This window comes from Oncorhynchus tshawytscha, linkage group LG01, assembly GCF_018296145.1.
Source record: "Oncorhynchus tshawytscha isolate Ot180627B linkage group LG01, Otsh_v2.0, whole genome shotgun sequence".
Lineage (NCBI taxonomy): Eukaryota > Metazoa > Chordata > Actinopteri > Salmoniformes > Salmonidae > Oncorhynchus > Oncorhynchus tshawytscha.
The window spans coordinates 51,949,056-51,963,189 of NC_056429.1; the positions used below are offsets into that span (position 1 = coordinate 51,949,056).

The window sequence follows — 14,134 nt, forward strand, 5'->3', positions numbered from 1 at the left end:
CCGGGCATAGATTGCTTTAGCTTCGTCCAGTCTGTCAAATGTAAGGGTCTCTCCCTCATTAAAGACCTGAAGATGGAGCTGAAACTTGAACCCCTTTTTGTAGAGACAGGCTTTGATGACCTTCTTCATGAGTTTGGCACTCCTGTCCGGGTAGAAATGTATATCTTGCCCACTGAATTTTTGTTGATGCTCTCTCGCCCAGCGCATGGCACATTCCTTGTCTTAGTAGGGATAAAGGCGAGCAATGATCACCTAGGCCGCTCCATTGGGTTGGTTTTGGGGGTGGGGATCTGTGCACTTGGTTGAGGTATCAGGAATCAAGGTAAGACCTAAGTGCAGACTGTGTGAAGTAACAATGTTTGTTATAACAGAGGCAGGCAAACGGCAGGTCAAGGCAGGCAGGAGTCAATAATCCAGATGTGGAGGAAAGGTACAGGATGGCAGGCAGGCTCAGAGTCAGGGACAAGTAGAGTGGTCAGGCGGGCGGGTACAGGGTCAGGACAGGCAAGGGTCAAAAACCAGGACGAGAAAAAGAGAGACTGGAGAAAAACAGGAGCTGAGATAACACACTGGTTGACTTGAACAAACAAGACAAACTGGCACAGACAGGCAGAAAACACAGGTATAAATACCCAGAGTATAAGTGGGGAAGATGGGCAACACCTTGAGGGGGTGGAGACAAGCACAGGGACAGGTGAAACAGATCAGGGCATGACACGAGGTCTGGCAGCTTGTCAAAGACATCATTGCATATCACTTCCAACGAATCTACCTTTGATAGCAGAGCTTCTCTTCTTGTGACAGCCTTCTCCAGTTCGACAACCCGCTCAGTGTTGTCGGTGGTGGAACCTTCCATTGTAGTGAGACATTGCCCAAAAGTGTTGACTGTTTCTCAAAATGCATCAATGGAAGTTTGGAGAGGTGCCAGCAAGGTGCTGATGAGAGCAGCCATATCCCCTTTTAGGCTACTTTGCTCTTTAGCTAGCTCAGCTACAGGTGTGGTCATAGACAAGGTCTCTGCAGCAGCAGGGCTGGCTGTGGCAGCCATTTTCAGTGCTCAAACACTTGAGTTGGCCGTCGTGGATGCGTTGGTCATAGCAGTTCTCTTCAGGTTGGTTTTGACCATGGCACCACAAGAAGTGCTTTGAAGAAAATAGCCAAACTATATATCAATTGGAAAACTAGATTTGGCATGTTAAATGTTAAAATGAAAAGTTTAATTGGGAGCCTCTCTTAACTTCAATTGCCTGACCGGAGGTTCCCTCAGAAAGATGTTTATAAATAAACAAAACTACTAATTAGATCAGTATATATCAATGTAATAATAAAACCACTCAATATGTTCTATTAAAAATAATAGTGTTAGTTATACTCAAAAAATGTATAGCTTTCTTTTCAAACATGTAGTTTAGGAGTCAGGTTTGGGCTAGCCAACCCCCGGCAAGTAGCCTAGTGGTTAGAGCGTTGGACTAGTAACCGAAGGGTTGCAAGATCGAATCCCCGAGCTGACAAGGTAAAAATCTGTCATTCTGAACAAGTCAGTTAACCCACTGTTCTTAGGCTAGCAAGTAGCCTAGTTCTTTGGACTAGTAACCAAAAGGTTGCAAGATTGAATCCCTGAGATGACAAGTTAAAACTCTTCTGCCCCTGAACAAGGCAGTTAACCCACTGTTCCTAGGCCATCATGGAAAATAAGAATTTGTTCTTAACTGACTTGCCTAGTTAAATAAAGGTAAAATAGAAATAGGTGTATAAACAATGACTATATTCATATTATAGTATGTTTGTTATTGCCTTGAATTGAATTAGAACATACAGTATCATGATGTAAATAAAAACATTTTTTTTTATGGTGGGACTGCAATTTGCACCACTTCTGTAGAATCACCCATATACACTTGTGCATGCACATACATACACATTTCAGACTTCAGCCTCAGTCCATGTAACATATGTGCAGTCACACACACACACACACACACACACACACACACACACACACACACACACACACACACACACACACACACACACACACACACACACACACACACACACACACACATACTTTTGAGAAGACTGTCCTGTCACATCGGGTCAATCCACCCCACCCTCCCTGAACACACGTTCACAAACATCTTCAGGGCAGAAATCGTTGCAGGCTGTAGAGTGTCAGAGAATGCCTATTTGAATTGAATGCTAAGCCACAGCTGGGTGAGATCTATGGGCAAATACATGCAGGTCTGAAATTCAGGCAACGTCTCAATACGAAATGCATGGTGAGAAAGAAGAGAGAGAGGACTGACAGCTAATAGCCTCTCAAAGCTCAGACACAGTCTTTATCCAAAAGGATGACAATTCTTTATGTTAAGTAAAAAAGGAAACTGTCTTGAGATTCCCACTCATACTGTCATTTTGCCTGATATAGGTGTTCGCTGAGATGGCCAATTATGGTTCTATTAGATAATTGTGATGTTGTTTGGAGTGTTAATCCTACACCAGGGTCCCCCAACAGGTGGACTGCGGTACGAGTTTGTTTTGGTCCCTCCACATTTTCTGAGCAAACAATTATCATTATTTTTTTAATGTTGGACATAAAGTGATTTTAATTTTGGAAATCTGTTCCAAAGTATTCCCACGCATAATAGAGAGATATACAGTATGTGATCATTTGCAAATGTAAGCAGGGTTGAAAATAATTATGTTTTAGTCAAATATTGAAATATCTGTTTTCTATCTTATTGTGCTAATTTTGCTTTTCTGTAATCATTTGTAATTATGTTCTGGCCCCCTGAACATGCGCTCGAGAAAAAATCATCCCGAATCGGCTGAATCTAGTTGATGATCCCTTTACTACACCCTTTGATAAATGTGATATGGAGACACTTAAAATGTGACCAGCAAATTAGTTCTGCTCCCCAGAGAGGAGAACACTATTAGGCTCGGGAACAAAGCCTTTTCAAAGCAAACATTTGGAGCTGTGGAATATAACATCCTGAGCTTTTCATTACAGCTATTATGGAATTAATCCGATGCTTAACCATACCAAATATATAATTTATAGAATAGGAATGGAAATGAGCATCAAAGGGGTACTTGATTTAAGTATAATCTGTTCTTAAATGAAAAGCAATTACTCAAGCTATATAACTGTTTTTAGAGAAATTACGTAGAACTTACCAGCAGTTTGGCAGGTAAAATCAATATATTAATGTCGTCTACTTGATTTTCCACAGGAGATCCTTACATTTGGCCGCTCTTTTAAAGTTGAAGAGATACGGTGTGATGAACGATATCAAGCACTTAAGGTAAGTAGCTCAAAAGGATCTTATTTTGAAATTCTTTTGAAGTCATAGACATACCGTAGCTTTTATTTCCTGTACATTTCCACCAAATGATCATTGTATACACCTTACAAATGCTGCCATTAAGTATTTAAATAGTACAAGTACAAGTAATTCCGCCTCCCAAAGAGGTCCAATCTGACAATATGTTCTCTTGAGTACATCTGTCCTCCCCTGCCAGCTGTTCACCAGTGTGTTCGGGGTTGGACCCAAAACAGCTGAGAAGTGGTACCGCAGAGGGCTGCGCTCACTCCAGGAGATTTTGACCGAGCCCAACATCCAGTTGAACAGGATGCAGAGAGCTGGTATAAACAGGAGTGGCACACAACCTCTTCTCTTTCTTTTGATATCACAACATACATGTATATAAAGTATATATTTTGAAACATCCATGATTGTCAACTCGGAAGAGTGGAGGAGAAAGGTAGAGAGGAAAGGCGAGGCGAGTACAGAAGTGGGGGGCAAGTCAGGAGAGAGAAAATAGCATATTTCTTAATGTCACATGCATTTAGAGTAATACCTGTAGTGCTTGAACATCAATTAGGTTATATTCTCACTCTTAATTGTATTTATTTGGGCTCAGAGAGCTTTAGCACTTAGGTGTGCAGTGTTATATGCATTCCCCATGTATGAGACATTTCATTTGCACATGAGTATGTCATGCAGCATGATACGTTTCATATAGCTTTACATCAGCACGTTTAAAACATCAAATATATTCCATGTTGAAATCTTCATATTAAACAGCAAAAGTATTCACTAAGTTGATAGGTTATACTATAATATTTAACAGCTTTGTGATTCTAGTTGATATTTATTGTTATTACATTATATATTTGACATGTTATGAACATCCACAAAATTCTTGAATACTTCCAAAATTACAGGTAAATTACTATACTGTACATCCTCCACAATTCTACTGCAGCTATTGCCCACTTCAGACAGACCGATTTTGACATTTTCCCTTCAGGTTTCCTGTATTACAGTGACATCTCCAAGGCTGTCAGTAAAGCCGAGGCCAAAGCTCTTGGATGCATCATCGAAGAGACAGTCCACTGGATCGCACCCGATGCTACACTGGCTCTGACAGGTGGCTTTCGCAGGTACAGTACAACTCTTGTCTTGTCTTGTCAGTGTACATGTATTTGACTGTTTGTAGAGTTTGACATAGTAGGCCAAATACAACACTGTCTGTACAGTATGCAATAGTCTTAGTTCCTTGTTGTTGTCTGATGAATACAACCCCACTGTTGCAGGAATCAAATGACACTTGGAACATTAAATGAACTATATTTCTAATATTATTGAGCCCATTTAAATTTTTTAAGAATGACACAAACCATGAGCGGGTCCATGACCCTCTAGCTGTCCAATTGATTCTCTCTGACTTTTTCACAAGCACACACACGTACGCACGCACGCACGCACACACACACACACACACATTACAGAGTGGGGATTCCCTAGAGTCTAGGAAATCCCCTCTGTAATTTGTGTGTGTGTGTGCATATTTGTGCATGCACTTGCATGTGTGTGCATGTGCTTGTGAAAAAGTGATAGAGAAATAAATTGGACAGTTCAATCTGCATTGACTTACTCCAATATCTGTTATGCACAAGGCGTTCATTCTACATACTTTATGACATACACGGTTCGTTAGTTCCTGCCAAGAGAGAAGAGAGAAGAGTGTGCATAGAAGCATCAAGCATATAGGGTGCCCTACAGTAATTACTACAGTAGCTACATTCACATAAATTGCTGGCTAGGCGGCTACAAAGGGAGGCTCTTTATGTACATTTCCGTTGTGCTCTATTTATGTGTGGCACAGTGTGCTTCAGTGAGTTCGGAGCTCTGGGCTCTATGGTGGTGTAAATATGTGGTGGTGTGGTGTTAAATAATGCAAGAGCAGTCTGCCATAAGGACATGCGCTTCTCTTCTCTACGGGAATGACAGGCCTGCTGCTGGTTAGCCAACAGTCTGTAACACTTACAGTTGAAGTCGGAAGTTTACATACACCTAAGCCAAATATATTTAAACTCAGTTTTTCACAATTCCTGACATTTAATCCTAGTAAAAATTCCCTGTTTTAAGTCAGTTAGGATCACCACTTTATTTTAAGAATGTGAAATGTTATTTATTTCATCACATTCCCAGTGGGTCAGAAGTGTACATACACTCGATTAGTATTTGGTAGCATTGCCTTTAAATTGTTTAACTTGGTTAAAATGTTTCAGGTAGCCTTCCACAAGCTTCCCACAATAAGTTGGGTGAATTTTGGCCCATTCCTCCTGACAGAGCTGGTGTAACTGAATCAGGTTTGTAGACCTCCTTGCTCGCATACTCTTTTTCAGTTCTGCCCACATATTTTCTATAGGATTGAGTTCAGGGTTTTGTGATGGCCACTCCAATACCTTGACTTTGTTGTCCTTAAGCCATTTTGCCACAACTTTGGAAGTATGCTTGGGGTCATTGTCCATATGGAAGACCCATTTGTGACCAAGCTTTAACTTCCTGACTGATGTCTTGAGATGTTGCTTCAATGTATCCAGATAATTTTCCTACCTCATGATGCCATCTATTTTGTGAAGTGCACCAGTCCCTCCTGCAGCAAAGAACCCCCACAACATGATGCTGCCACCCCCGTGCTTCACGGTTGAGATGGTGTTCTTCAGCTTGCAAGCATCCCTCTTTTTCCTCCAAACATAACGATGGTCATTATGGCCAAACAGTTCTATTTCTGTTTCATCAGACCAGTTGACATTTCTCCAAAAAGTACGATCTTTGTCACCAGCTTTTTTTATGGCAGTTTTGGAGCAGTGGCTTCTTCCTTGCTGAGCGGCCTTTCAGGTTATGTCGATATAGGACTTGTTTGACTGTGGCTATAGATTCTTTTGTACCTGTTTCCTCCAGCATCTTCACAATGTCCTTTGCTGTTGTTCTGGGATTGATTTGCACTTTTCACACCAAAGCATGTTCATCTCTAGGAGACAGAACGCATCTCCTTGCTGAGCGGTATGACGTCTGCGTGGTCACATGGTGTTTATACTTGCGTACTTTTGTTTGTACAGATGAACGTGGTACCTTCAGGCGTTTGGAAATTTCTCCCAAGGATGAACCAGACTTGTGGAGGTCTACAGTTGTTTTTCTGAGGTTTCGGTTAATATTTTTTGAGTTTCCCATGATGTCAAGCAAAGAGGCACTGAGTTTGAAGTAAGCTTTGAAATACATCCACAGGTACACCTCCAATTGACTCTAATTATGTCGATTAGCCTATCAGAAGCTTCTAAAGCCATTACATAATTTTCTGGAATTTTCCAAGCTGTTTAGAGGCACAGTCAACTTAGTGTATGTAAACTTCTGACGCACTGGAATTGTGATACAGTGAATTATAAGTGAAATATCTGTCTGTAAACAATTGTTGGAATAATTACTTGTGTCAACACACAAAGTAGATGTCCTAACAGACTTGCCAAATATATAGTTTGTTAACAAGGAATATGTGGAGTGGTTGAAAAACGAGTTTTAATGACTCCAACCTAATCTCCTTGTTCTCTGTTGTCATCCCCCAACCATCTCTCTCTTTCTTTCTCTATATCCCTCTCTCTTTCCCTTTCTCTCTCTCTCTCATTCTTTCTCTCTCTCTCTGACAGTACAGTATAATCCTTGATAATACAGTATAATCCTTTATACACAGTAGGTAAAATCGGTAGAAAGAGAAACACACTGATTTCTTTTTCTTCAAATGTAGTTTTTTTTTCTTTATTTTTCTACTTTTTAGGATGTCCCACTCCCCACTCCCCCCAGGTTATTTCTATAAAGATTCCAGTCACCTTACTGTGGATACTTCCCTCAATAATAAATGGTGGAAGTATAGTTATTTGTAACGCTCTGGGCAGCCACACTAGCATACTGAATCGATTAGCATTTTCGTCCCACATAGGCTTGTGTACCAATAACCTCTCCGCTCAAGTGTGGTTGATCTTCTGGAAACAGCTGTAAATGTCCCATGACTCTTGCACCCTATGGAGGGATGACAGCTGGAATGATAATTGATTATGTAAATATCGTCTTCGCTGGGGGGGAGAGGGGGAGATTAAAAAGTGATTAAAGCATCATGGGTAGTTAACATGATTGGAGTTGAGAGGAGGAACTGTAGCTGATTTATTTTATTGATTTGCAGCTACAAGATGTGTTTATTACCCAGAAAACTGGGGACGTCCTGAGGACATTCAGCGACATTCCCAGTAGGTCTGTAAGGTTCTGCTTTTCTTTTCTTAGTCAACCTTGTGTTCTTTTTCTTTGTGTTCATGGACGTAGCCCTGTTTCTTTGTGTTCTGGAACGTAGCCCTGTCTTTCATTTTTGTTCGTTGATTTCACCATTGTTCGTTTCTCACCTGGTCTCATCAGCTCCCTGCTTAGTTCATTTCTTTCTTTTTGTAGGGTTGTGAGATATTGTTTGTTTTTGACTGCCTACCTGTGTTTGACCATTGCCTGCCTGTGGCCACAATTCCTGCCTTCTGCGAAGGCTTAATAAACTTAATAAACATCTGTCACTCTCTGCGCATGAATCTACCCTATTTTCTCCCTGAGCATTCATTACAAGGTCTCTTAAGGGTTTCGGCGCAAGATTATTCATGTGAAGTTCTGAAAATGTTCTAAGAACGTTGTGTGATTGTCCCAAGGGAACGTTCTCTGGGGGACCTTTGTCTAGTTCCCAGTATGTCACTGGGGACAACGTCAGGACTTTTTTAGTCTGTTAGAAGGACCTTTATTTTACTAGTCCTTAGAACGTCACATGATGGTCCCAAGGTAACATTCTAAGGGGGACCTTTATGACCTGGGGACGTTTTTAGGATGTTTTTGGAACATTGTGTCATGGTCACCTGAACGTCCTTGGACCATTGTGTCATGGTCCCCTGGAGGTTTCGTCTAGCCCTTTAACGTGTATGAACACAGGGATGTGATCATACTACAGTGGTCCCTGCAGCGTATGCTCAAACCGATGTGATTAGAACACTTCATCAGAACGTCTAGTTACGATTGACGCAACAGGCAGCTTTTGAGCTTGCCAGACATTTTTCAGTCTTGACAAGGTTATGTCCTCAATGTGAGCAGTTTATTTTTAGATGTAATGTTCAGACATTCACAGTAGCAACAGCATAACATAATTCTCATCCACATCGGAAAATGTAGGCTACATTAGTCCTAGCGCTAACTGAGTAAAAATGAGCTGACACAAGCCGTCATATTTAGCCAACTCTCAGCTGATAGAAAGCATAATATGTATTAGCTAATACCAATTAATATTTACAATTCATCACATCATGGATAGAGTTTGTGCGAGTCACCATGTTTGTTTTTCTGTGTCAACCAAAGATAAGAGGTGACCAGATGAGTTGGGTCTGCTTGCAGTATGCATGTTAAATGTGACGTGGGTGTGTCGTCTACCATCATTCACTTCTGGTAGTTTACTTGAAAGATGAGTGAACCATCCCTTCACGTTTACGTGCCACCCAGACCACATTGAATGATGTCAAGAAACATGGCTCCACACATAGCCGGAAAATAACTTACCATTACCACATCATAATCCATATTAACCGTAAAAATATATATTTTACACACATCATATGCATGAATTGTCACTAGTACTTGAAAACATGAAAAAACAATAAATAAAGAAATGATTACCACACAAACCATTTTCTGATAGTGATTTATTGATACAAGATGCCCGTGCCGGTGTGATAATGATTACTGATAATTTGTCGCCAGATGGTTTGTTTATCTTTCTACCATTGTCGGTAGAGGGAGTAGCTAGGCCTACAACCACTATATCACGTCGGGGACAACTGTTATCAACAAGGTGTTGATTCTGTCAAGAGAGCACTGGACTAGACATCTTTGTCCTAACAACTTGGCAGCTCTCTCTTGCTTCCTTGAAAGTGGCAACTGTCTCTCTGTTTCAGCTGCACATGTTTTAGTGAGAGTAATCTCAATCTTGCTTGTAAACTCAGCAAAAAACAAACATCCCTTTTTCAGGACCCTGTCTTTCAAAGATAATTCGTAACAATCCAAATAACTTGACAAATCTTCATTGTAAAGGGTTTAAACACTGTTTCCCATGCTTGTTCATTGAACCATAAACAATTAATGAACATGCACCTGTGGAACGGTCGTTAAGATACCAACAGCTTACATACGGTAGGAAATTAAGGTCACGGTTATGAAAACTTAGGACACTAAAGAGGCCTTTCTACTGACTCTGGGAAAACACCAAAAGAAAGTGTCCCAGGATCCCTGCTCATCTGCGTGAACATGCCTTAGGCATGCTGCAAGAAGGCATGAAGACTGCAGATGCGGCCAGGGCAATAAATTGCAATGTCCATACTGTGAGACGGCTAAGACAGGATGGACAGGTGATCGTCCTCGCAGTGGCAGACCACGTGTAACAATACCTGCACATGTTCGGTACATCCAAACATCACACCTGCAGGACAGGTACAGGATGGCAACAACAACTGCCCGAGTTACACCAGGAACGCACAATCCCTCGATCAGTGCTCAGACTGTCCGCAACAGGCTGAGAGAGGCTGGACTGAGGGCTTGTAGGCCTGTTGTAAGGCAGGTCCTCACCAGACATCACCGGCAACAACACCGGCTATGGGCACAAACCCACCGTCACTGGACCAGACAGTACCGGCAAAAAGTGCTCTTCATTGATGAGTCGCGGTTTTGTCTCACCAGGGGTGATGGTCAGATTCGCATTTATTGTTGAAGGAATGAGCATTACACCGAGGCCTGTACTCTGGAGCGGGATCGATTTGGAGGTGGAGGGTCTGTGTCAATGCTTTGCGTTAAAGGGAAGACATTCTCCTCCCTCATGTGGTACCCTTCCTGCAGGCTCATCCTGACATGACCCTCCAGCATGACAATGCCACCAGCCATACTGCTTATTCTGTGCTTGATTTCCTGCAAGACAGGAATGTCAGTGTTCTGCCATGGCCAGTGAAGAGCCCGGATCTCAATTCTATTGAGTACGTCTGGGACCTGTTGGATTGGAGGGTGAGGGCTAGGGCCATTCCCCCCAGAAATGACCGGGAACTTGCGGGTGCCTTGGTGGAAGTGTGGGGTAACATCTCACAGCAAGAACTGGCAAATCTGGTGCAGTCCATGAGGAGGAGCTGCAGTGCAGTACTTAATGCAGCTGGTGGCCACACCAGACACTGACTGTTACTTTTGGTTTTGAACCCCCCACCCTTTGTTCAGGGACACATTATTCCATTTATGTTAGTCACATGTCTGTGGAACTTGTTCAGTATGTGTCTCAGTTGTTGAATCTTGTTATGTTCCTACAAATATTTACACATGTTAAGTTTGCTGAAAAAAAACGCAGTTTACAATGAAAGGACGTTTCTTTTTTTTCTGAGTTTATTTGCAGTATTCTCTCTTCGTTTATGACAGCCTACAGCGAAGTGTTCATTACTGACACATTTGTAACAGTGCCCATTTCTTCCATCACGGTTGGACTCTTCCCACTGTTGACAGCATCCTGGTTTGCTTTTACCATCACCACCATCAGAGTATATTATTTTGTACGTGGCTGGAGTGGTACTTCCCTATCTTTGTCCTATTGGTCTGAGAAAGGCTGGCTACTTCTGTGGTGAGGTATTGAAGAGTATCACAGATGGCTTTGTTTCCAGCTTTAAGCTTCTCAATCAGTGTATTTAGTTTAGGTGCGTGACCATTCCCCTTCCTAAGACCATTGACCTGTTCTGTGCAATCTTTCTCCTCTTCCTGAACTGCAACTACTTTAGCTTCTTTGCTCTTCAATAAGGCTGACATCTTGATGTTCTTTTCCATCTCCAGACTGTAGATAGTGTTCATCTTCTCCAGTAATGTCTCACCCTTCACATTTGGGTCCTGTAATCAAGGCTTGAGATCTTCAGATATGACGTCATCTTGGAGACCTGTCATCACTGTCTGCAAGAACTGTATTTGGATCAATTCTTGGTTGTACTGAAATCAAGCTTTAGCTCGTTCTGATGCAAAGAAGACTTTCTGTCTGATGCCCATTGTATGCATTAAGAACTGAATATGGGTTTCTTTGGGTTCTTGAACTGCACTGGTCAATGAGTTCTAAGTATTTGTCTCAATGTGTTCAGTGTCAACTCAGTTCTGCTTTCTAGGTAGCATTTCAGTTTAACCTCTGGAGCGATCGACTGAATGACAGCTTCAACAATTTCACCTTCAACATAAACTTTTTTCAGATCTTTCAATCTGCATCTCAAGACTGTTGAAGTTCAATTTATCCTTCTGGCCAACTTCACCAATCTGACTACTGATTCAGAACTATTTTATGTACGTGGGGTGTACACCTGCACTCGTATTGGGTTATTATCTGACTCAATTGCACTGGCAGGTTTGTGAGAAGAAATGCCTGTAGCAGTAGTACTATCATCCGCCACAAGAGGGCGTCAAACACAACCGGCTGCCCATGATCCCCATCCTGATGGTACTGATGGATCTTCAACAACATCATCCACGTTTCCCAAGCTGTCAATCTGATCATTTACTGCCAAAAGCACTGCAAGTCCCTGATCTTTCACCTGAGTAACCTCATCTCCCGAGTGGCTCAGCGGTCTAAGGCACTGCTTCTCTGTCCAAGCGGTCCCAGTGGTCAACAGTCCCTGATCTTTCACCTGAGTAACCTCATCTCCCGAGTGGCTCAGCGGTCTAAGGCACTGCTTCTCTGTCCAAGCGGTCCCAGTGGTCAACAAGTCCCTGATCTTTCACCTGAGTAACCTCATCTCCCGAGTGGCTCAGCGGTCTAAGGCACTGCTTCTCTGTCCAAGCGGTCCCAGTGGTCAACAAGTCCCTGATCTTTCACCTGAGTAACCTCATCTCCCGAGTGGCTCAGCAGTCCAAGGCACTGCTTCTCTGTCCAAGCGGTCCCAGTGGTCAACAAGTCCCTGATCTTTCACCTGAGTAACCTCATCTCCCGAGTGGCTCAGCGGTCTAGGCACTGCTTCTCTGTCCAAGCGGTCCCAGTGGTCAACAAGTCCCTGGTTTTGAATCCAGGCTGTATCACGTCCGGCCATGATTGGGAGTCACAATTGTGTCATCAGGGTTTGGCTGAGGTAGGCCGTCATTGTAAATAAGAATGTGTTCTTAACTGACTTGCCTAGTTAAATAAAAGATAAATCTCTCTCTAAGTACTGAATCATAGCTCCACTCAAACAAATTAGATGAATTTGCAATGTCCTCACAAATTTTTAGTTTCAGATTTTCGCATATTTTCTTTCAGCTCACTCACTCAGGCAATTTCTTCTCAATTTTGACTACAACATTTTCCCTTTCAGATGACATTTTTATCCTTTACTTGGATTGTTCACAGCTAGAAAACAAGAGTACATCAACTAACGGTTGGTAGTTTCTCTCTCCTCCATGAAACAAATCCGCCACAGGATCATGCTTGCTGGCTAGCTATGTCTTTCTTCCCAATGCAGTCTTCTCTTGTAGGTATTTTAAAATTTTCACGTCTTGATTTTTGTTTTAGACCGGAAACACCCTTGAAATGACTGACAACTCCAGTCCATCTTTGTTTTGGCAACTTTATATGAGGGGCTTGGTTAATTTACTACATCTTTTGTTTTAGTAGTGTAGGTATTCTATGATAGCAATCACGGAACTGACTGACCTCTTGCATGATGGAATTCTCAACTTGATGTTGTTTTTTGAAGAGACAGTGTACAATTTCCAATGCAATACATCTCAATAGGAAAACAGTGCTTTCACAATTAATTAACAGAATATTCCAATATATTACTTTTACAGGTATTTTACTCATTTTAGCTTCTTATAATAACAAATGTCTTTACGGAGTCACATTAGTTTCTACAGGGTCACATTAGTTTCCAGGGTAAAACATACAGTAAACAAACCATCTGTGGAAACACATCATCAGTATCACCACACTGGCAGCCAATCACATCATTTCACCCCTCTTGGCCCTGCTGTTGGCTTTGACTAGTCCCAATCTGGAGTGCAAAGCCCCTGGCCATCTCCCTCTGAAGCAGAGTGCTCCAAACTTTTTCTGACAGAGGAGCTGGTGGGAGACATAGTGGAGGAGACCAATCACTATACCTTGGAGCTACAGGAGAAGAGAGAGCCACAGGGGTGGACCACCTGACGGGAGAGTGTGCGCTTAGCTATAATTACAAAATGGGGGCAGTGGATGAGGCAGACATGATAAACAGCTTTGTGTGTGTGTGTGTGTGTGTGTGTGTGTGTGTGTGTGTGTGTGTGTGTGTGCGCGTGTGTGCGTGGTTTCTGAAAGTACAGAATAAAGAGGAATTATTGCTAATTAGAATAAAATATCAAGATATAGAAATATAACAATATTACAAGTACCAACGGTGTAGGGCAGGACAGAGCTATGCAGGCCAAATTAGTACACAGGCCAATGCAATGGTCACGGTAAGACCAGGGCAGCTTCAAATAATGTGTTTATGATGCTTTCCGGACAACTGGGAACTCAGAAAAGTACGGTCAAATCATGATGTCTGCGATCTTTAGGTCGGAAAGTTGGAGCTCTAGACAGAGGCCTGAGTTCCCTTTTGGAATTTCGAGTTGGATGACCGTTCAAAACGATTTTTCCCAGTCGGAGCTAGTTTTTCCCAGAGTTCCTAGTTGTCTTGAACGCACTGAAGTCGGAAGTCAGAGTTCCCAGTTGTTTTGAAAGCGGCAATAGGATACAACACAAGCTAATACTGCATTGACGCCAT

General features: G+C 42.2%; 1 protein-coding gene across 1 annotated transcript in view; it reads left to right on the top strand.

The window, feature by feature from the left end:
• The window catches only part of LOC112252990 (DNA nucleotidylexotransferase), a 128,676-nt gene that overhangs the window by 38,045 nt on the left and 76,497 nt on the right, over window positions 1–14,134 (top strand). Inside the window, exons 5-7 of the mRNA XM_042323032.1 lie at window positions 3,237–3,308; window positions 3,526–3,649; window positions 4,318–4,450. Coding sequence (XP_042178966.1) covers window positions 3,237–3,308; window positions 3,526–3,649; window positions 4,318–4,450 — 329 coding nt within the window. The remainder of the gene's footprint in view (window positions 1–3,236; window positions 3,309–3,525; window positions 3,650–4,317; window positions 4,451–14,134) is intronic.